A 24,469-nucleotide genomic window follows, 5' to 3' on the forward strand; every position below is an offset into this window, starting at 1 on the left:
AGAGAAAATATTTGCAAATCATACCTGATAAGGGGCTAATAACCAAAATATTGTAAGAACTTATATAATTCAATAGCAAAAAAACAATCCAAGTAAAAGGGGTCAGAGCAACGGAACATATATTTTTCTAAAGAAGACACACAAATAGCCAACAAGTCCATGAAAAGGTGTTCAAGATCACTAATCATCAGGGAAATGAAAATCAAAACCACAATGTGATATCACCTCATACTTATTAGAATGGCTATTATCAAGCAGACGAAACATACCAAGTGTTGGAAGGATGTGGAGAAAAGGGAACCCTTGTGCACTGTCAATGGGAATGTAAATTGGCACAGTCACTATGGAAAACAGTATAAAAGTTCCTCAAAAAATTAAACACAGAACTACCATTTGATCTAGTCAATTCTACTTCTGGGTATTTAACCAAAGGAAATAAAATCACTAACTTGAAAAGCTATTTGAACCCCCATGTTCATTGCAGCATTATTTATAATAGCCAAGACATGGAAACAACCTAAGTGTCCATCGACAGATAAATGGCTAAAACAGTTTGGTGTAAGTACAGCTGACCCTTGAACAACGTGGGGGTCAGAAGCACCAAACCTACGGCACAGTGGAAAAATCCATACATAGGGGACTTCCCTAGTGGTCCAGTGGTTAAGAATCCGCCCTCCAATGCAGGGGACGAAGGTTCAACTCCTAGTTGGGGAACTAAGATCCCACATGCCACAGGGCAACTAGGCCCACGCGCCGCAACTACTGAGCCCACATGCTCTAGAGCCCACACGCCATAACTAGAGAGCCCACGCATCACAACTACTGAGCCCGTGCACCACAACTAGAGAAGCCCGCGTGCTGCAACTAGAGAAGCCTGCATGCTGCAACTAGAGAAGCCCACATGCTGCAACTAGAGAAGCCCATGTGCCACAATGAAGAGCCTGCGTGCCATGAGGAAGACCCAGCACAGCCAAAAATTAAAATTAAAATTAAAAAAAGGAAAATCCATATATAACTTAAAATCAGCCCTTCCATATCCAAGGTTCTACATCCACAGATTCAACCAACTACAGACTGTGTAGCACTGTAGTATTTACTATTGAAAACAATCCACGTACTAAGTGGACCCACACAATTCAAACCCATGTTACTCAAGGGTCAATTGTATATACAATGTAATATTACTGAGCCATAAAAAAGGAAAGAAATTCTGCCATTTATGACAACCTGGATGGACCTTAAGGGCATTATGCTAAGTGTAATAAGTCAGACAGAGAAAGATAAATACTGTATGATCTCACTTACATGTGGAATCAAAGAGAACCTGAGCTCACAGATTAGTGATTGCCAGATGAGGGGATGGGGAGTGGGAGAAGTGGGTGAAGGTGGTCAACAGGTACAAACACCCAGTTATAAGATAAATTAAGTCCTGGGGATATAATACAGCATGGTTTACTATAGTTAACAATATTGTGTTGTACATTTTAAAGTTGCTAACAGAGTAAACCTTAAACATTCTTATCATAAGAAAAAAGAAATTTATAACTATGATGATGGACTTAACTAAACTTATTGCAGTAATCATTTCACAATGTACACATTTAACAAATAATTATGTTATACACCTAAAACTAATACAATGTTATATATCAATTATATCTCAATTAGAAAAATAATAATAGGGCTTCCCTGGTGGCACAGTGGTTGAGAGTCCACCTGCCGATGCAGGGGACACAGGTTCGTGCCCTGGTCTGGGAAGATCCCACATGCCACGCAGCGGCTGGGCCCGTGAGCCATGGCCGCTGAGCCTGCGCGTCCGGAGCCTGTGCTCCACAACGGGAGAGGCCACAACAGTGAGAGGCCCGCATACCGCAAAAAAAATAATGATAATAATAGCTTCTACACCTTGAGTGCCTGTGAGGGCACTACACATATATCATTATTAATTCCCAAAACAACCCTGACAAGTTGGTAATATTCTTGTTTTACAGAAGAGTAAGGCTGCAAATCTTAAATAATTTGCCAGGTCAATAGCTAATAAATCCTTAGAAACAGGATAGGAAGCCTGTTCTTACTCCAAAGCATAATCCGAATTCCACTAGGCCAAAGATGGTAAATGGATTACACTCTTATGTCAAATCCTATTTAAGGAGAGTAACTTGGCAGGATTTAGGCTGAGAAGCACTCTGACACTATTCTGAAGCTCAGTAGCTAAAGACCTTGCACAATTAATGATGTTGCCACGGGTAGAGAAGGACCTAAATGTAAGACCCCATGTTTGCCATTTTAAAACAGGATCACACTATTTACAAGATTCAGTTACCTCTCCATGGCTTCAAATCTCATGCCAGTTAGTCGCTTGACTCTGTGACTGCCAGGGAACTGTCTTCTCAACTCTTGAAGACAAAACTAAAAAAATATATGGGTAAAAAAGACTTGAAGAGTAGTAATTACATTACATATACTAAATGGGTTACAAGGAACGGCTTATATAGTCGTCAATGTTTCTTCTTAAATAATTTCATTACTGAAATCTAATGACATAAGTGAAATTAATCAGTAATGAATAATGGGGTGAAAGAAGAACTCTGAACTTACAGTGAGGACAACAATCAGTTCTCAGAAACTGATCAAGCTCTTAACTAAGAAAATGAGCAGAATATGAGATCCACTAATAACTCTTCAAATACTACTACCATATCACTTAAAAATTGCTTCCATTATGTGTCAGGCACCACTTAAATAACTACAACTGCTTCCTGGCCTTTTCTTCCTAACTATTGCACAAACATTCTCTTGATAAAAATTAAGTTTTTTGGTAGTAACCTCAAGTCCCTAGCAAATACTGTTAACACTTTGTTTAATTTTGCCCTGTTGAAGTCATATTCTAATCAATCACCTTGTCAGTACACATGTCGTGATTTGGGGTCATAAAATACAGACACTGTATCAATGGAGTACCAATCTCCTTTTGGCAGATATCCATAATTCACCCATCAACTCAACTACACAAATAATCAAATATTTATTGAGCACCTACTATGTTCTCAGCAACCTATAAGGGATTATAAGAGTCTTGGAAGTGCTAGAAATATTAAGCATGATAAAAATGGTCCACTCTAGTTCCCCCAAGCATAAGTGATTAAAAATGCCTTTAATTAATGAAGAAACTATTAACCAATAACAAAATAAATTTTAATATGATCTGGAAATATAGCTTCAAAGTCTGAGGCTATAAATTCTTTAATAAGAAAAATATTCAAGTTAGTCAAAACTGAAGATGATGGTCATTTATTTCTCTGACATCATGCAAAACTCATAGTACTTGTTCAATCAAGCTAACTGTGCTGAACTTCTGAACCATTAAAAAAAAATACTGTGTTACAAAAGAAGTTATTATCTATTCACTTAATCTCCTACTTTACCAAATGGCATTTTGCTATATAAAAAACAATTTCAAAATTTCCCTCAAGATATAAGCTGCCACCTTTGTTGGTATTCAAAAGACTATGTCTCATAGGTTCTAAATGTAATACAACGGTTTCGTGGAATATTTTTTATCACTGGTAGCTCCATTGGAATTATGTGTTTAGTCAACATAACTTAATTACCTTGAAAAGGACAAAGCTAATTAGACATGCATATGTTCTCAGGTATTTCTACTTTCTGTTTTTTTTTTGTATTTCTTTTGGGCTTAAATGAGGAAGCAGTGTGAAGGAGCACTTAAGAGCTCAGGATTACAGAACAAAAGAACAGAAACCACTGCTTCCTGATTTATATAATGAATATAGTGATAGTACCAAACACAAACCAAATTAAGAAATAATTATAAAGATTAAATAAACCATGACGTAAAGCATTTAGCATAGCACCTAGCACATGAGTGTTTAAAAATATAGCTATCAGGGGCTTCCCTGGTGGCGCAGTGGTTGAGAGTCCGCCTGCCGATGCAGGGGAAACGGGTTCGTGCCCCGGTCTGGGAGGATCCCACATGCCGCGGAGCGGCTGGGCCCGTGAGCCGTGGCCGCTGGGCCTGTGCGTCCGGAGCCTGTGCTCCGCAATGGGAGAGGCCGCAACAGTGAGAGGCCCACATACCGCAAAAAAAAAAAAAAAAAAAAAAAAAAAAAAAAAATATAGCTATCATTCTTTTATTTTAAAATTAAATTAAAATTAAAAATTACTTCCATAATATGTCAGGCCCCACTTAAATATCTAATATTAATATTTTAAGTCATGTTCTGTACATGTTAGGATTTTCTACTAATTTAACATATATATTTAAAACATTGTAAACAGTACTTAACATTATATATTACATAAGTCACTTAACAACCCCAAAAATAAATGTTTTAAACTATATGCTTCTTATTTTTAACTCTATAATATGGCATAATTCACCTATTAAGTGGATAACCTTCACCAACTAATTTAACCTCTTCAGTGAAACTGGGATACTAAACATCTACTTCTAAGGATTGTTACAAAGATATAAAAACATACTGTGTCCCAAAGTACCTAGCTCGTCCCAGCTACTCAAGAGTAGCACTGAAAACCAGCTACAGAAAGCATTCAATACAGCCGTATACTAACTGCTTACACATAATTTATGAAGCAAATTAAATATAAAATAAAATATAACAAGTTTAAATACCTACCAATGACAAGTCATCCCGACCATAGTCAAGGGCCGCAATCATCACCTGTTCATATATGATCCAAACTAGGTACACAGAGGAAAAAACTGAATTTAATATAAAAATCTCAGAACAGAAATTAGATAATGAATTCTTCCTGTTTCTGATATTTTAAAGAACATTACTCATAACTGAAAATTGATTTATTGTATTACATCTGGAATTAAGGAAAGAAAGCATCCTTATGTTTTCAGCAATGCAAAATATTTTAATATAAGGTAAAAAAAATCTCTAATTATTTAATACTTTTACTGTTTCAAAAGATCATTATGAAATACATTTTGATCTGACCAGGACTACAGCCTTGTGAGCTTTAAAACAAAAATGCCTATTTGATAGCTTCACTACTACCAACAATTATAAGTCCTTCTCAAAATAAAGTCATCATTAAGACTTCCTAAGAAGTTTTTAAAAAAGTAACAAATCATAGAGAGACTGATATGAACAGCAGAAAAAATAATAATATATATATTTTTTAAACTAAGAACTGTAAATGAAACATGTGTTGATCATGAACACAATAAATTTAAAAACTTACTATCATCTCCAAGCTTAGAAGCATATTCATTAATTAATTCCTCTCCAACTTCCACAATTTGCTCACTGTTTCGTGAGTTTTCTTCTCTCCATTTTCTCATTTTATCTCGCATTTCTGAAAAAAAAAGCTTGCGATTACATATATATATATATTTGATTAATGTCAAACACTTGACAAGATGAAATCAACTTTTTAAGAAAATACACTCACACTAATGTAAAAGTCTATGGTATCTCAAATTTCATAAAGCAGAAAATCAATTTAGCAAGAGCAACAGATCCTTTAGAACAGCGCTCCCCAACCTCTTTGGCATCAGGGAGCGGTTTCGTGGAAGACAACTTTTCCACGGACAGGGGAGAGGGATGTTTCAGGCAGTAATGCGAGCAATGGTTCAGGCGGTAATGTGAGTGATGGGGAGCAGCAGATGAAGCTTTGCTCGCTCACCCACCATTCGCCTCCTGCTGTGTGGCCTGGTTCCTAACAGGCCGAGGACAGGGGGTTGGGGACCCCTGCTTTAGAAGACTGAAAATGCATTACAACTGATATTACAACTATCTTTAAAAGTAGTGTATGGCATGGGTCTGCTACAAAGATCCTCTATCCCTTTAAGCAACTATGGATCATAGCTTTTTTGGGTTACAATGTTCAGAATTTGATAAAAGCTAAGGATTATTTTCTCGGAAAAACAAATAAAATTATACATTGAAATCTCAAATATTCAAGGTGCTCCTGAAGTTTACCCATTGACTCAAGAATATAAAATTTTCATAATCAGGGTATCATATTAGGCTATCAGCACTGAAGAAACATTCATCACAAAATTCTCTTAATGACAACATTAGTACAACAGTCCATATAACATATACAGATACACAATTACACAGGGAAATAAACAGAGGAAAAAATTAGGACAAAGCAAATCTTTTGATTATGTATAAAGAAAAAAATGAATAATGTAAAGTAAGGTCAAAGGCACTAGCAAACAACAAAAGTTGAGAGAATAACTTTGCATTTTAATACAATAGGAAACTCTGGAGTTTCAAAGAACAGCATTTTGACAAGAGCAGAAATAATAAGTGGGGTGGGGGAGTACCTAAACCAGAAAAAAGATCCCTTTTTTATATGGCTAAGGTAGAATTAACTGAGATGAAAATAGACCCCAAGTGAATTTACAAAAACAGTCTTAGAAAATCATTACAAATTAACATAGTTAATTCCTTCTACTGAAACCTAGAAATCACCTTGACTCTCACTCTGCACAGGAAGTAACTTGAACTGAATCTTAAAGGTTGAAGAGGAATTGAGCAGGCAAACAAAAAAGTAGGTTAGGGCTTCCCTGGTGGTGCAGTGGTTGAGAGTCCGCCTGCCGATGCAGGGGACACGGGTTCCTGCCCCGGTCCGGGAGGATCCCACATGCCTCGGGGCCGCTGGGCCCGTGAGCCATGGCTGCTGAGCCTGCGCATCCGGAGCCTGTGCTCCGCAACGGGAGAGGCCACAACGGTGAGAGGCCCGCGTACCGCAAAAAAAAAAAAAAAAAAAAAGTAGGTTATTCATACCCCACAGGTGAAGGGCTCAGTCTCACAAGACTGCCCCCACTTCAGAAACCAACACAAGTCAGGGATACCCATACGTCTGAGCAACTCGTTACAAAATCAGGGGTTCCTTTCTACAACTCCCTCATCCAGTTTGATACTTGCTAGAGTAGCTGAAAGAACTCAGGAAAGTGCTTCACTTACTATTACTGGTTTTTTATAAAGGAAACAACCAAATGGAAGAGATACACAGAGCAAACAGTTGGGGGTGGGAGGGGGTTTTCGGGGGCATAGGAGTACCCTCTCTGAGTGAGTCACCATCCCAGCATCTTGATGTATCCACCAACCTAGAAGTTCTACAAACCCTGAAGTTTAGGGGCTTTTATGAAGGTTTCAGTCTGTAGGCATGATTAATTAGATCCTTAGACACTGGTTATTAAGTCAATCTCCAGATCCTCTCCCCTCCCAGCAGGTTGAGGGGTAGGGTTGAAAGTTCCAACCCTTCACTCAAGTCTTGGTCTTACCAGTGACCAGCCCCCATCCTGAAGCTATCCAGCCACCAGTTATTCAGTGGCATATAAAAAGACATGTATCACTATAAATCTTAGAAGATGTTATATGTGGAACCCACGACTAAGACCAAATATTATAACAGAAAATGTTCCTATCAACCCTATCACTAAGGAAATTACAAGGGTTTAGGAGCTCTGTGCCAGAAATTGGGGATGAAGACCAAATATACATTATACCTTATTATATCACAATATAACATACATCCACAAGATAACATGCATATAACATATATCCACAAGGTCCACAACTTGGGTTCTCAGAACTCATTCAAACCACATCCCCTATACCATAGTTACACTGTCTGAAGTTGACATTCTCTGTCAACCTGGCAGACTATTTTAAAATAGGAAGAGCCTCGGGAATATAAATTTATTTAGTGTTTTACAGATTTGTTCCACAAAACTGCACCCCTTGCCTATACCCTGACACCCAAATTAAGAAATGCTAGCCCAGGTGAATTAATAAAATATGCTGTTTGAGTTTAAGAATTATCTTTTAATCTATTAGATTATTTCTTAACTTGCTTTAGAATGCCCTTTAAGAAACTGTAGAATTCCTTCCTATAAACTAGAGACTAAAAGAGAAAAACTGGTCCCATCTCCTTTTTTGTCAAATTTCTCATTTACCAACAGTACTCAATTTTCCATCAGTCTCCTCCTACTTATTCATAATCAAAGTATATTACAGGAAAATCATTCCCTTTCACCCACTGTCATGTCCCCCATGACTTCTAATTAGTCATTCAAAAATATATTAATACATACTTTCTATAACATGCTATAAACGTAATGATGAAAAAGAATCATCCAGTGTGCCTAAGAAATTGACAAGTTAACAGAAAAACTGTAAACAACAGCAAAATAATGTGATAAAAGGTAAGATAGTGGTTATGTTCAGAGCACTAAGAAAACAAGGTGAGGGAAAGATTAATTTCACCTGGCAGGGAGAAAGGGTTAAAGAAGACATCTGTGATATGTGAATTAAGCCCTAAGGATCAAATGGAGTTCGTTAGATGAATTCTACAACAAAGAGCATAAACGATGGTAGAGGAACAAAAGTATCTCATTTGGTAAGGCAAGGGTCTCCAACCTCCAGGCCATGGACCAGTACCGCAAAAAAAAATTTTTTTTAATAATAAAAAAATTAAGGAGCAAATGGATGTAGAGAACACAGCAAAGTTCTGAAAAGTAAAAAGAGAGCCTTACTGCTATTAAGAAACCAACGAAAGAATTTTTCATAGAGGGAATGACCTGCAATGACAAACGTAGTATAGATGTACAAAACAGATACATTAGACCCGGCATTAGATCTCCCTAGAAATCTTACTGGACTAATAGAGCATGGAAACCAAATTGTGGTTGTTTAAATGACTGAATAAAAAGAGAAGTAAAGAGAGTGAGCATATACAACTAAAATCCCCTCAAACATTTTTAATAAATATTTTTTCAACAAATATTCATTTAATGCCTATTATAGGCCAGGCACTGTGCGAGGCATCCTATCCATATTCTGCCCAAATACCCTATTCTCAACAAACTTGACTATACCCTCCTTCAACTCCTTCCCACCTCCAAACTCCTCTATATAATAAACATCAATAACTTTCAACTGGCTGATAAATAAACCATATACCTACTTTTTTACAGAGCCCAATAGAGACTAACAGAGTGTTAAACTTAGTATATACGTCTTTTATAAATATGTGATAAGTTTTCCTATCACAAGAATCACACTACTCTTTGAACTAACCATTTCCAGTACTTTAATTCATGATGCTATTCAATGGAATTCTTAAAGGACACAGGTCAACTGACACTCCCGCCCCCCAAAAATCTAAACAAAAAAACTACCCCGAGGGTCCTCCCATTACCCTCTTGTTACCAAAAGTCTCTGAAAGAAAAATCTACAATACTCTTTTCCTAAAAGTCTCCTAAAATAGAATTTTAATTCTACTTATTGATTACATTAAAATGAGCAAACTATATTCTATTTGCTAAGTGAGTTGCCTAAGTCTAAGATACTAAAAAAATCACTCCAACTCTAAGAAAATTACTTATAGTATTTTTTGTGATGATTTTTTAACTTTTTAATCCTACTAACAACTCATTTAGTCAACAGATTACTGAGTTCCTCCAACATGTCATGCACTAGAACAAGATAGGCCTGGTCCCTCTTCATTTGAGGAGAGACAAAATTTTTAAACTTAACACAATTGGGTAAGTACTTCAATACTATGAGGACACATAGTTAAAGGACCAGGGGTAAGTTTTGTTGCTTGTTTTTGTTGTCTTTTCTCTTTTATATTTTAGTGGCGGGATGGAGAATGGGCGGGGGTAGGGTGGTCAAGGAAGGCTCTCTGTAGTATGTGACCTTTGAGGGGAATTTTGAGAAATGATAAAAGTATAGTCGGTAGAGCAGAGTATAAGAGTAGAATAGAACCAGGAGGGAAGAACACTCCTATCAGAAGGAATAGCTTGTATCCAGTCTTAAGACTAGAGGAGCATCTAGAGGAGCTTTCAACAAAAGCCAGCGTGGCCAGCTCACAGAGCAAGGGGAAGAGTAGCTTAAGATAAAGCTGGAGACACAGGCAGGAGCCAGATCATCTTTTTATATGTATTTAATAGTTTAAAAGCACTTCAACAAATGTTTTCCCTTTTGTTCCTCAACAAACTTGTGAAGTAGTTATTATTGATTAGTCTAAATCTAATTATGTCACTCATCTTTCCACAGGGTAAGGTCTAAGTTACTTAAATTACCTTGTCTGCTTGTAGTTACACAGCTACTCATTCCCTACCATTCTACACAACACTATCATCTAAGAAACTTATATTGAACATACCTTCAAAATAGCACCTTTGAAAAACCATGAAATATTTGAAACATTTCTTAAAAGCATTAAAAATAACAGCCACGTATCTACTGAAGGAATATACCCTGACACAAGCCTTTTAAAACCATTTTACAAGTCTGTCTTTCTCCATTTGACTATGAACTCCCTGAAGGTAGGGACTGTGTTACTTAATTTGCTGTCTCCAAGCACTGAGAACTTAACACTTTTAATATAATGGATTCCCCAGTACAGATAGAAACACTGCGGTTCAGTGTGCTAGAAGCCACAAAAACAATAATAAATCACTGAACTCACTTCCAGTATAAAAGAATTTTACCTTTTCCCATTATTGTTTTCAACTTTGTAATACTGGAAAGATTTACTCACCACTGAACAATCAATATAGTTTTCAGTGCACGTGTTATCAGACCATTGTTTAAATATCCGAATAAATAAGCTATTTAAGTCTACTGTGAAATGCTGGGAATATAAATTTCGATTACACAAATTTCATGCCTTAGAGAAACTCAAGGCTCTTCTCTTAAGCATGCATGCCTCCCACGAAAGTTTTTTTTTTTTTTTTGCGGGCCTCTCGCTGTTGTGGCCTCTCCCGCTGCGGAGCACAGGCTCCGGACGTGCAGGCTCAGCGGCCATGGCTCACGGGCCCAGCCGCTCCGCGGCATGTGGGATCTTCCCGGACCGGGGCACGAACCTGCGTCCCCTGCATCGGCAGGCGGACTCTCAACCACTGCGCCACCGGGGAAGCCCCACGAAAGTTTTTAAGAAAGGAAAATCTCTTACAGAACCCGTCCAAAGTTTGGCTGCTTCCAAATTTAAAGACAAACTCCACCTCAGATTAAACCAGAGATACTTCCCCTTCAGAAAAGGAATTACCGGTAGGGAATAAGAAGGAAGTTGTGTGTGTAAATGTGTTTTGAGGGGGAGTGGGACAGGGAATAATTAACAAGGGGAGAAATCAGAAACCCAGTTTTGAAGAGAGAATGAAATGCAAACTGGCATGTAAAAGAATCAGGTATGTTCACGGGTTTTCCACACACCTTTACTACACAGAATTGTAACCCTTACAGAGCACTTCAAAGGCCTGTACAGGCCGTGTATTTCTCGGCTGCAAAGACGCTTCTGCAGGCAACTATCCCGCCTCCTCCGCGCCGCCCAGCAGCCACAGGAAACGTATGACAACCCTAGCCCCAGGTCCCGGCCGCCTTACAATGGAAGCTACCCTGGGCCGTTGGACTGGCGCGGAGGTAGGACGGTCGGTCAGCCTACTGGCGCAAGAAGTGGGGAACACCGCAGAGCCCAGTCGGTGGCCGGGCCAAGGAAGGGGTCAGCCTCAACCTCCACCTCAGCCACCACCACAGCTCTGCCGGTCCAATGCCGAAGAGAGACCGGAAAATCCAGCTCTCCGAGGGCAGCAGGTACTCCCGTACGGCTTCCCTCGGCTTCTGGTCCTTCCGCGCCCGCCCCAGCAGCAGTTACCTTCCCATGTGACATCGTAAAGCTCTGAGACCTTCGCCATCTTCTCAGAACCTGAAGGCGACCGGGCGAGAGGGCGGGGAGATGTAGTCACACGACCCGAGACCAGGCGGCGGCGAATTACGACACCATTTCTCATTGGCCAAGAGCGCGGAGGGGGCGGGATCCGCCGCACACGTGCACGCGGCTCTGCCGAGGGGCAGTCGGGAAAGGGGGCGGGACGAGGTGGGCGGTGCGCCTCGCGTAAGGTCTGTGAGGACGCGGGGGCGGAGCCGCTGGAACCGGAGCCGCTGGAGCCTGAGTCGCCGAAGCCGGTTTGGGGTGAGATGTCTATTTTACCGTGGATTCTTAACAAATTCTGGGTCTTTAATGTGTGCCACTCCCGGCTTTTCACTTTTTTCTACATAGGTGTATTCATTCTCTTCCCACTCCCTAATCGGTGCCTTGTTCTCTTCATGACCTGCTGCAATGCAACGTTCTGCGCGAACCCGTTATCTGTCCCCAACTTTCCTCCTTCCGTGATGGGATTCGCCTTCGATTTCCTTTTTAATGTTCGGCTGAACTGATACACTTCAAAAATTTCTGGTTAAATCTCTTTGAGGAACTAAGCAGAATTCTGCTCTGCAAGTTATGTTCCTGTGGCCGAGGACTTCTTTATGTTCACATGAATGGCTTCGTGCCAATCCAAACCCTTAGTTAACGCTCCCCGTGGATCACTGTCTGCTTGCCACTCTATTTTTTAAACTCCATAAAAGCAGCCGATATGTAAATGATTATAAGTAGATGAATTATCACAGCCCCTACACTTCGCTCCTCTTTATTCACACGGGGGAGCCTCCAAGCTAATTGCTTTCAGAAACCTTTGGACCTGGTTGGATAGAGCTAGGGAAAAAATGTCTGGAGCGGAAGCAAAAAATTTGAGGGTCATAAGGGAATATTTAGTATTTGAAGCAATGAGAACATAAAAAGGTAAAGGGGGAATATGTAAAGTGAAGAAAGAAGGCTAAAAATTCCTGCATAACACGTATACTTAAGGGTCAGTGAAGAAAAGAAAATCAACATATGAGGAAAAAGGAAAACAGAGAGTCATATCCCACATGCCAAAGGAGTAGAGTTAAAAAGGAAAAAAAAAAAAAAAAGGAACTATCAGTGGCACCTGCCCAAGGGAAGTTGCATAAGGATAGAAAAGACTACTGAATTTATAAACTTGGATTCGATTCTGAATGAAGTTCATTCTCTCTAGACTAGACAGACCTTTAAAAAAAAAAAAAACCTTCATTCAAAAAAATTAAAAATCCTCCACACAGAAATTCACATATTCTAATACTTCAGTAAAACAACCTGGTGTAATGGAAAGAACAAGAACTCTGTCAGACAGATCTGAATCCAGGCTCCACCATTTAGTAGCTGCTTGACAGTTAGCCTATGTATCTCTGAGCATAGGAGTTGATCAGATATAGAAAGAAGCTAATCATATCGATATAAAAAGAAAATAACTCCCTTGAATTGTTATCAAGACTAAAAGAGACACTGCATGACACTCTTATGGAAGTAGCAGTCCTGTGACTATAAATACTGTTTATATGTTGATGATGCCCAAATACATAAAATCCAGCAGTCCTTACTTCTCCCATGAAACGCAGTTCTACTTTCTTGACATGTTCATTTAGATGCCTAAAATGTATCTCAAAGTTAACATCTCCCAAACAGAAGTCCGGATTCCTGCCACCATGCCCCCCAACTTGCTCTTCCCCATCACAACTAAAATTCTAGGAACTATCATTGATTCCCTTCTTTGCCAAGCCCCCTATATCCAGTCTATTAGCAAATTCTGTATTGTATGCTTCCAAAACTTTCCCCAAATCCATCTATTTTTTTTCATCTCCACTGCTACTACCTTAATAGAAGCCACAACCATCTCTCACCTGAATGACTGTCATAGTCTTTTAACCTTCTTAGTTTCATTCTTGCTGTGTAAAAATCTATTTTCTATACAGCGATCCTACTGGTCTTAAAAAAAAAAGGCCACAGAAGTCCTCTGCTTACAGCTTTCAAATGGCTCCCCTGGCAGTAAAAATATACTCTAAACACTTTACCATGATTTACTTCATCTCCTACTATTCTGTCTCTTTTCACTAGATACCTACCATTCTCACCTATTTCTATTTCTCAAACATGGCAAACTCCTATCTGCCTTAGGTCTGGCATTTACCCAGAGTGTGTGAAAGCCCAAGAAGTTGTCTTTTAATGACTTACAATGGGTATAACGAGTACAACTAATTGAGGGAGTAAATATTTTTCACTCACTTTAACCCTTGTATTGGGTTGGCCAAAAGGTTCGCTCGGTTTTTTCCATAAGATGGCTCTAGTAGCACTTAGTTGTCTTTAACTTCATTGAAAGAATTTTATTAAATTGCACATGACAGCTGTCACATCAGCGTGCATTTTAAAAAAGACTTATCAAAATAGGTGAATTTTTTGTAGCCATTATAACATTGAAGATGGAAGGGAAAAAGCAACATTTTCGGCATATTATTTCAAAAAGGCAAAAACGCAACTGAAACTCAAAAAAAAGATTTGTGCAGTGTACAGAGAAGGTACTGTGAGTGATTGAACATGTCAAAAGTGGTTTGCGAAGTTTCATGCTGGAGATTTCTCACTGGATGATGTTCCACGGGCAGGTAGACCCGTTGAAGTTGATAGCAATCAAACTGAGACATTAATTGATAATAATCAGTGTTATACCACAGCGGAGATAGCCAACATACTTAAAATATCCAAATCAAGCGTTGAAAATCATTTGCACCCACCTAGTTGTGTTCATCGCTTTGATGGTTGGGTTCCACGTAAGTTAAGCGAAAAAAAGCTTCTTGACCATATTTCCGCATGTGATTCTCTACTTAAACATAATGAAAACGTTCCATTTTAAGACAAATTGTGACAGGCGATGAAAAGTGGGTACTGTACAAGAGTGTGGAACAGAAGAGATTGTGAAGCAAGCAAAATGAACCACCACCAACCACACCAAAGGCCGGTCTTCATCCAACGAAGGTGATGTTGTGTATATGGTGGGATTGGAAGGGAGTCCTCTATTGTGAGCTCCTTCCAGAAAACCAAATGATTAATTCCAGAAAGTACTGCTCCCAGTTAGACCAACTGAAATCAGCACTAGAAAAAATCATTCGGAATTAGTCAACAGAAAACGCATAACCTTCCATCAGGATAACACAAGACTGCATGTTTCTTTGATCACCAGGCAAAAACTTAGCTTGGCTGGGAAGTTCTCATTCATCTGCCATATTCACCAGACATAGTACCTTCAGATTTCCATTTATTTTGATCTTTACAAAATTCTCTTAATGGAAAAAATTTCAATTCCCTGGAAGACCATAAAAGGCACCTGGAACTGTTCTTTGCTCAAAAAGATAAAAAATATTGGGAAGATGAAATTATGAAGTTGCCTGAAAAATGGCAGTGGAACAAAAGGGTGAATACTTTGTTCAATAAAAGTCTTGGTGAAAATGAAAAATGTGTTTTTTATTTTTACTTAAAAATCGAAGGCACTTTTTGGCCAACCCAATAACTGGCTACTGTTGTCTGTCAGGCAATAAACCATATGAAATAAGGTTAAAAGAGGTCAATATCACAGTTTTTGAGCTGGAAACTAGAATATAATTTCATTTTAGACTTAGAAGGAACTTATGATTCTTTAGAACAGTATTTGTCAAACTTTTTTGCCTACATCTTATATTAAGGAATACACTTCATATCACACTGTGCATACAGATATTTAAAACTGAAACAAAATTTGCAAACAAGGCTTTTACTGTGTCTTCTCTATATTATCTATTCAAATTGAGTCAATTCCATTTTATTTTATAAAAATATTAGTTGTGACCCACAAATGGAGTAATGACCCATATTTTGAAAAACATTAATGAACATTGTACTCATTTCCTAATATGAGGCCCTGAAATGAAATTATTTGCTCAAGTTCTTACTACTAGTAGGTAAAAAAGATGGGAAATTCATAGGGTGGAGATGAGATGTTTAGTTCATAGGTGAAAGATGAAATATTTACAGGAAAAATGTTTGTCACCAATAGTACTCTCTGAAGCGAGGACAGTGACTGTTCATATTTTATAACATTTCAGATGTCCAGTAAAACTTGCTTTCCTCAGACACACTCAGGAAAAAACTGGCATGTCAGTGACAAAACTTCTGTATTCTTCTTTAACATTTTATAATGTAATTATAAAGTAAATTAAAAAATACCTTCTATAGATAAAACCATAACCTTGGCAACATAAACATCAAGCATACTTTCTGTAAATGCACCTTTACAAATGTTCTCAAAGTTTTACCTCTCACCTTCTCATTCCTTTGAAAAAGAGAGTTTTCATTCATACACGTTAAAAATATTTAATCCACTTTATCTGATTGAACAACTGCCCAATATTGGTGACAAATATCAGGAAACTATCCCAGCAGCCAAATAGTAGATTATGCCATGTCCAACACCATGGGAATTACTATTTCATTAATGATCTCAACAGCAGACTGAAAAAGGCACATGAATGTGATCTATTATATGCTTTTTTTAAATGTGAAGCTATCTTATGATTTCCATTTTTTGTCCTACAAAATCATGTTTGAAAAATTAGAATAATAATACATCAGAATGAGTTAGAGTCAAAAATGAATAACTTTGAGTAATCCCAATTTTCTTTGAGATGGGATAAGCTTTGATTATTTATCAAGCCAGATTGGCCCACAAAGCCCTTTAGAATGCTTCTTTCTTATGCTCATGGTTTACTTAATTAATGTCTTCAGATATTATGAAAGACTAAAGCAACTTCTTAAATTTAATAAGCCTTATGGCTTTTATAAAATGGACATTATTTAACAGGACAAAGCATAATACCATGTTAATTGATTTTTGCAATATTCAACATAGTCATCAAATCATTTATTTAGAATCTACTGGCTGCTTTGTTCTGTCTTAATCATAGTGAATTCAAATATCCTACATTATGTAGCACAGTTTATAATCTCAATTTACTACTCTGACAATTATCCATCAAAATAACTTGGTCTACTACAACTCTCATTTAAAATTCATCATAGCTTTTAAATCATGTTATTGTTTCCAATTAGTGAATCATAACTATAATCCCTTCGTGTTTAAGGGAAAATATTACTTATTTCATCTTCATTCCTTCCATGTCAATATATTTTTACTGTAACACATTCACATTTGGAAGGAAGTTTTCCTTGGAGTTTTATTTACCAAAAGCCAGATTAATATAGAGTTGTTTTAGGAAGCTTATGAACATTGTTTTTTATTACAAGGTTATTTGTAAGAACCTTTTTATTTTTAAAAGTTTCTGTAATTTAATACATTCCCACAAAACCCAAGAGCCTATGCCTCCATTACTGGCACAACCATAGCATTTAGGCACTTCTAGTTCTTTCAAGTCTGCCATCATTTGCAATATATATGTTCTAAAATGTGCCAGCCATTCATTTCACATCCAATTATATTATTTTAAAAAGCAAAGGAAAGTCTCTGGGAAAGATTTCCAGTGAAATCACTTAGGTCCTTTCACAGTAGAATTCACAAACTGATAATTACTCCCCTGTGCCATAGTTGTAAGAATGAAGAGGAAAGTACATCCAGAAAGAGTACACCCAGAATTTCTCCTAGATGGGCAATAAATTAGAGCTATTTCTTTTTGAGATTTATAACCATACTTAAAAGTCCACTTTTTCAAACAATATTTATTTAATTTCCCCAAAGTGCATTTTCTGTTCTGATACACACATACATCTGTGCAAATGTAACAGTCCTTTTGCAAAAATGTGTTTTTGTAAACATCCCTTTTGGGTACCAAACATCTGGGAGTCTCTATGTACTATTACTGTGACTTGATGGTCTCTGGAGCTCATCTAGACTCCATTTTCTGCAATAGAACTATAACTGAATTCTTTACTTGAAAAGCGTTCTTAAGAGTATTTATTCACAATAAATAAAACTCACACAAAAATATACTGAATGTTAACTTATGCATTTATTATTACATATTATTCTGTTGCAGATGTAATTTTCATTCTTCAACTATTCCTCTCTTTGGTGGTTTGATTTGCTCAGACCTGTAGTTCTGAGGTATATTACCTTTGCCACCAGGCCACAAGGTCATCTTTTTTTTTTTTTTTTTTTTTTTTTTTTTGTGGTGCTTGGGCCTCTCACTGTTGTGACCTCTCCCATTGCGGAGCACAGGCTCCGGGCGCGCAGGCTCAGCGGCCATGGCTCACAGGCCCAGCCGCTCCACGGCATGTGGGATCCTCCCGGACCGGGGCACGAACCCGTGTCCCCTGCATCGGCAGATGGACTCTCAACTACTGCGCCACCAGGGAAGCCCTGGTCATCTTTTTTTTGTAAGGTCATGCTGACCACTCTTGGCTAAAGTTGGCTTAAAGGCCAATAATATGGCCACACTGGGCATAATGTGGCCATATTATCCTTCAGATAGTAAATCATGTGCTTTTTTACATATAGGAGGGCTTATTTAATCAACCTCATGGATTTATTTGGGAAAGAGACTGGTTTCCTGGCAGAATGTCTCTAAAAAAACTGCCCACCCCCTAAATCCATTCCACCAACCACCTCCAGCACCACCTCATTCCTGAGGAAACAGCATAATATCAACTTTTTGAAAACTTTATGTACCATAATTTTTTAAATTGTACTTGGAATTTTTTATCTTAAAACTATGAAGTAAGGAATAATATAGGTATGCTGCAAAAGCTGCCATTTGGTTCAGATTGCTGCCACCTTACTAGAAATTCTTTCAGCATTATAATGTTTTACCTTCATCTGCTCATGATGTTTCTATTATTATTTCTTTTGCATCTTTTGATAATGGGCTTGAACATTGGTCATGTGGGTGGGGTGGGAGCAGGGACAGGCAGAGGGGGAGTGATTTCAGTTGATGTAATTTTTCTAACAATAGCAAGATTATGGAATATTAAACATAACCTCAATCTAATCATGAGAAAACATCAATAAAACCCAAATTGGGATCCATTCTACAGAAATAACTGATCAGAGTTCAGGCTTCACTAGCTCTCCTGAATTCCTCGCTTGGCTCCCTAAAATAAACACTGCACTTACCTTCACCACAACTCACTGTCATTAGACTGGCTTTACTGCACGTGGCTGAGCAGACCCAAGTTTGGTTCAGTAACAAGAGGACTTAGTGATGCAATCAGTCAGCTTTCCCAGTGTTGGGAGGAAAAGCATTGGCATCAGCAGTTGATAGTGATTCATTCAAGATGGCAGAGTAGAAGGATGTGCGCTCACTCCCTCTTGTGAGAGCACCAGAATCACAACTAACTGCTGAACAATCATCAACAGGAAGACACTGGAACTCACCAAAAAAGGGACCCCCACATCCAAAGACAATGGAGAAGCCGCAATGAGATGACACAAGGGGGCGCACTCACAATAAAACCAAATCCCATAACTGCTCTGTGGGTGACTGACAAACGGGAGAACAATTATACCACAGAAATCCACCCACTGGTGTGAAGGTTCTGAGCCCCATGTCAGGCTTCCCAACCTGTGGGTCCGGCAATGGGAGGAGGAATTCCCAGAGAATCAGACTTTGAAGGATAGCGGGAATTGACTGCAGGACTTCAACAGGACTGGGGGAAACAGAGACTCCACTCTTGGAGGGCACACACAAAGTAATGTGCACAACAGGACCCAGAGGGAAGGAGCAGGGACCCCATAGGAGACTGAACCAGACCTACCTGCTAGTGTTGGAGGGTTTCCTGCAGAGGCCCGGGGGGTGGGGGCGGGGTGCTGTGGCTCACCATGGGGACAAGGACACTGGCAGCAGAAGTTCTGGGAAGTACTCCTTGGCATGAGCCTTCCAAGAGTCTGCCATGAGTCCCACCAAAGAGCCTGTAGCCTGCAATACTGGGTCGCCTCAGGCCAAACAACCAATACAGAGGGAACTCAGCCCCACCCATCAGCAGACAAGTGGATTAAAGTTTTACTGAGCTCTGCCCACCAGAAAAACACCCAGCTTTACCCACCACCAGTCCCTCCCATCAGGAAGCTTGCACAAGCCTCTTAGATAGCCTCATCCACCAGAGGACAGACAGCAGAAACAAGAAGAACTATAATTCTGCAGCCTGTGGAATGGAAACCACATTCACAGAAAGATAAACACAATGAAAAGGCAAAAGACTATGTACCAGATGAAGGAACAAGAAAAAAACCCAGAAAAAAAACTAAGTGAAGTGGAGATAGGCAGTCTTCCAGAAAAAGAATCCAGAATAATGATAGTGAAGATGATCCAGGACCTCGGAAAAAGAATGAAGGCAAAGATCAAGAAGAAGTAAGAAATGTTTAACAAAGATCTTCAAAAATTAAAGAACAAACACCTAGAAGAAGTAAAGAACAAACAGAGGAACAATACAATAACTGAAATGAAAAATACACTAGAAGGTATCAATAGCAGAGTAACTGAGGCAGAAGAATGGATAAGTGACCTGGAAAACAGAATGGTGGAATTCACTGCAGTGGAACAGAATAAAGAAAAAAGAATGAAAAGAAATGAAGACAGCCTAAGAGATCTCTGGGACAACATCAAATGCACCACAAATCACATTATAGGGGTCCCAGAAGAAGAAGAGAGAGAGGAAGGTCTAGAGAAAATATTTGAAGAGATTATAGTCAAAAACTTCACTAATATGGGAAAGAATATAACCACCCAAGTCCAAGAACCACAGAGAGTCCCAGGCAGGATAAACCCATGGAGAAACACACCAAGACTCATACTAATCAAATTGACAAAAATTAAAGACAAAGAAAAATTATTTAAAGCAACAAGGGAAAAATGACAAATAACATACAAGGAAACTCCCATAAGGTTAACAGCTGATTTCTCAGCAGAAAGTCTACAAGCCAGAAGGGAGTGGCACAATATATTTAAAGTAATGAAAAGGAAGAAGCTACAACCAATATTACTCTTCCCAGCAAGGATCTCACTCAGATTCGATGGAGAAATTAAAACATTTACAGACCAGCAAAAGCTAAGAGAATTCAGCACCACCAAATTAGCTCAGACCTAGGGACACATACAGAGTGAAAGTGAGGGGATGGAAAAAGATATTCCATGCAAATGGAAATCAAACGAAATCTGGAAGAGCAATACTCATAGCAGATAAAATAGACTTTAAAATAAAGAATGTTACAAGAGACAAGGAAGGACACTACATAATGAGTAGTCCTCTCCCTCTTTTTCTTGATGAGTCTGTCTATCATCAAATTTTATCAATTTTGTTTATCTTCTCAAAGAAACAGCTTTTAGTTTTATTGATCTTTGCTATTGTTTTCTTTGTTTCTATTTCATTTATTTCTGCTGTGATATTTATGATTTCTTTCCTTCTGATAACTTTGGGTTTTATTTGTTCTTCTTTCTCTAGTTCCTTTAGGTACAAGGTTAGATCGTTTATTTGAGATTTTTCTTGTTTCTTGAGGTAGGCTTGTATAGCCATAAACTTCCCTCTTAGAACTGCTTTTGCTGCATCCCATAGGTTTTGGATCATCGTGTTTTCATTGTCATTTGTCTCTAAGTATTTTTTGATTTCCTCTTTGATTTCTTCAGTGATCTCTTAGTTATTTAGTAACATATTGTTTAGCCTCCATGTGTTTGTGTTTTTCCGTTGTTTTCCCTGTAATTGATTTCTAATCTCATAGTATTGTGGTCAGAGAAGATGCTTGATATGATTTCAATTTTCTTAAATTTACTGAGGCTTGATTTGTGACACAAGATGTGATGTATCCTGGAGAATGTTCCGTGCGCACTTGTGAAGAAAGTGTAATCTGCTGTTTTTGGATGGAATGTCCTATAAATATCAATTAAATCTATCTGATCTATTGTGTCATTTAAAGCTTCTGTTTCCTTATTTATTTTCATTTTGGATGATCTGTCCATTGTTGTAAGTGAGGTGTTAAAGTCCCCCACTATTATTGTGTTACTGTCGATTTCCTCTTTTATGGCTGTTAGCAGTTGCCTTATGTACTGAGGTTCTCCTATGTTGGGTGCATATATATTTATAATTGTTATATCTTCTTCTTGGTTTGATCCCTTGATCATTATGTATCGTCCTTCCTTGTCTCTTGTAACATCCTTTATTTTAAAATCTATTTTATGAGTAGCAATATGAGTATTTCTACTCCAGCTTTCTTTTTATTTCCATTTGCATGGAATATCTTTTTCCATCCCCTCACTTTCAGTCTGTATGTGTCCCTAGGTCTGAAGTGGGTCTCTTGTAGACAGCATATATGTGGGTCTTTGTATCCATTCAGCAAGCCTGTGTCTTTTGTTTGGAGCATTTAATCCATTCACATTTAAGGTAATTATCAATATGCATGTTCCTATTACCATTTTCTTAACTGTTTTCGGTTTGTTTTTGTAGGTCCTTTTCTCCTTGTGTTTCCCACTTAGAGAAGTTCCTTTAGCATTTGTTGTAGAGCTGGTTTGGTGGTGCTGAATTCTCTTAGCTTTTGCTTGTCTGTAAAGCTTTTGATTTATCCATCGAATCTGAATGAGATCCTTTCTGGGTAGAGTAATCTTGGTTGTAGGTTCTTCCCTTTCATCACATTAAGTATATCATGCCACTCCCTCTTGCCTTGTAGAGTTTTTGCTGAGAAATCAGCTGTTAACCTTATGGGAGTTGCCTTGTATGTTATTTGTCGTTTTTCCCTTGCTGCTTTCAATATTTTTCTTTGTCTTTAATTTTTGCCAATCTGATTACTGTGTGTCTTGGCATGTTTCTCCTTGGGTTTATCCTGTATGGGACTCACTGCACTTCCTGGACTTGGGTGCCTATTTCCTTTCCCATGTTAGGGAAGTTTTTGACTATAATCTCTTCAAATATTTTCTCTGGTCCTTTCTCTGTCTCTTCTCCTTCTGGGACCCCTATAATGCGAATGTTGTTGCGTTTAATATTGTCCCAGAGGTCTCTTAGGCTGTCTTCATTTCTTTTCATTTTTTTTTCTTTATTCAGTTCCACAGCAGTGAATTCCACAATTCTGTCTTGCAGGTCACTTATCCGTTCTTCTGCCTCAGTTACTCTGCTGTTGATTCCTTCTAGTGTAGTTTTCATTTTAGTTATTGTATTGTTCATCTCTGTTTCTTTGTTCTTTAATTCTTCTAGATCTTTATTAAACATTTCTTGCATCTGCTCGATCTTTGCCTGCATTCTTTTTCCGAGGTCCTGGATCATCTTCACTATCATTATTCTGAATTCTTTTTCTGGAAGGTTGCCTATCTTCACTTCATTTAGTTGTTTTTCTGGAGTTTTATCTTGTTCCTTCATGTGGTATGTAGCCCTCTGCCTTTTCATCTTGTCTATCTTTCTGTGAATGTGGTTTTTGTTCCACAAGCTGCAGGATTGTAGTTCTTCTTGCCTCTGTTGTCTGCCCTATGGTGGATGAGGCTATGTAAGAGGCTTTTGAAAGCTTCCTGATGGGAGGGACTGGTGGTGCATTGAGCTGACTCCCCAATGGCATTTTTTACAGAACTAGAACAAAAAAATGTAAAAACTTGTATAGAGACAGAAAAGACCCCGATTAGCCAAACCAATCTTGAGAGAAAAAAAACGGAGCTGGCGGAATCAGACTCCCTGACTTCAGAGTATACTACAAAGCTACAGGCATCAAGACAATATGGTACTGGCACCAAAGCAGAAATATAGATCAGTGGAGCAGGATAGAAAGCCCAGAGATAAACCCATGCACCTATGGTCAACTAATCTGTAACAAAGGAGGCAAGGATATAAAATGGAGAAAAGGCAGTCTCTTCAGTAAGTGGTGCTGGGAAGACTGCACAGCTACATGTAAAAGAATGAAAGTAGAACACTCGTTAACACCAGGCACAAAAATAAGTTCAAAATGGATTAAAGACCTAAATGTAAGGCCAGACACTATAAAACTCTTAGAGGAAAACCTAGGAGAGCACTCTTTGACATAAATCACAGGAAGATCTTTTTTGACCCATCTCCTGGAGTAATGGAAATAAAAACAAATGGGACCTAATGAAATTTAATAGCTTTTGCCCAGCAATGGAAGCTATAAACAAGATGAAAACCCAACCCTCAGAATGGGAGAGAGTATTTGCAAATGAATCAACGGACAAAGAATTAATCTCCAAAATATATAAACAGCTCCTGCACCTCAATATTAAAAAATTAAACAAGCCAATGAAAAAATGGGCAGCAGACCTAAATAGATGTTTCTCCAAAGAAGACATACAGATGGCCAAGAGGAACATGCAAAGATGTTCAACATCACTAATTATTAGAGAAATGCAAATCGAAACTGCAATGAGGTATCACCTCACACCGGTTAGAATGGGCATTATCTAGAAAATCTGCAAACAACAAATGCTGGAGAGGGTGTGGAGAAAGGGGAACCCTCTTGCACTGTTGGTGGGAATGTAAATTGATACAGCCACTATGGAGAACAGTATGGAGGTTTTTTAAAAAAACTAAAAGTAGAATTACCATATGACCCAGCAGTCCCACGACTGGGCACATACCCTGAGGAAACCATAATTCAAAAAGACGCATACACCCCAATGTTCATTGCAGCACTATTTACAATAGCCAGGTCATGGAAGCTACCTAAATGCCCATCGACAGACAAATGGATAAGGAAGATGTGATACATATATACAATGGAATATTACTCGGCCATAAAAAGGAACTTAATTGGGTCATTTGTAGAGCC

General features: G+C 38.4%; 1 protein-coding gene and 1 long non-coding RNA gene across 7 annotated transcripts in view; one reads left to right on the forward strand and one right to left on the reverse strand.

Annotated features, from left to right (window-relative positions):
* The window catches only part of EMC2 (ER membrane protein complex subunit 2), a 57,847-nt gene extending 46,113 nt beyond the window's left edge, over positions 1-11,734 (reverse strand). For all 3 annotated transcript variants that reach the window (XM_082600966.1, XM_082600967.1, XM_082600965.1), the window contains exons 1-4: positions 11,665-11,734; positions 5,233-5,346; positions 4,656-4,720; positions 2,324-2,409 (exon numbers count right to left, since the gene is read on the reverse strand). In XM_082600966.1, coding sequence (XP_082457092.1) covers positions 2,324-2,409; positions 4,656-4,720; positions 5,233-5,346; positions 11,665-11,704 — 305 coding nt within the window. In that variant the 5' untranslated portion in view covers positions 11,705-11,734. The remainder of the gene's footprint in view (positions 1-2,323; positions 2,410-4,655; positions 4,721-5,232; positions 5,347-11,664) is intronic.
* A 171-nt stretch (positions 11,735-11,905) lies between these two features.
* Positions 11,906-24,469, forward strand: part of LOC309791705 — a 215,173-nt gene continuing 202,609 nt past the window's right edge. For all 4 annotated transcript variants that reach the window (XR_014291542.1, XR_014291543.1, XR_014291544.1 and 1 more), the window contains exon 1: positions 11,906-11,982. This is a non-coding gene — a long non-coding RNA (uncharacterized lncRNA). The remainder of the gene's footprint in view (positions 11,983-24,469) is intronic.

This window comes from Mesoplodon mirus (genome assembly GCF_964341445.2).
Source record: "Mesoplodon mirus genome assembly, chromosome: 16".
NCBI lineage: Eukaryota > Metazoa > Chordata > Mammalia > Artiodactyla > Ziphiidae > Mesoplodon > Mesoplodon mirus.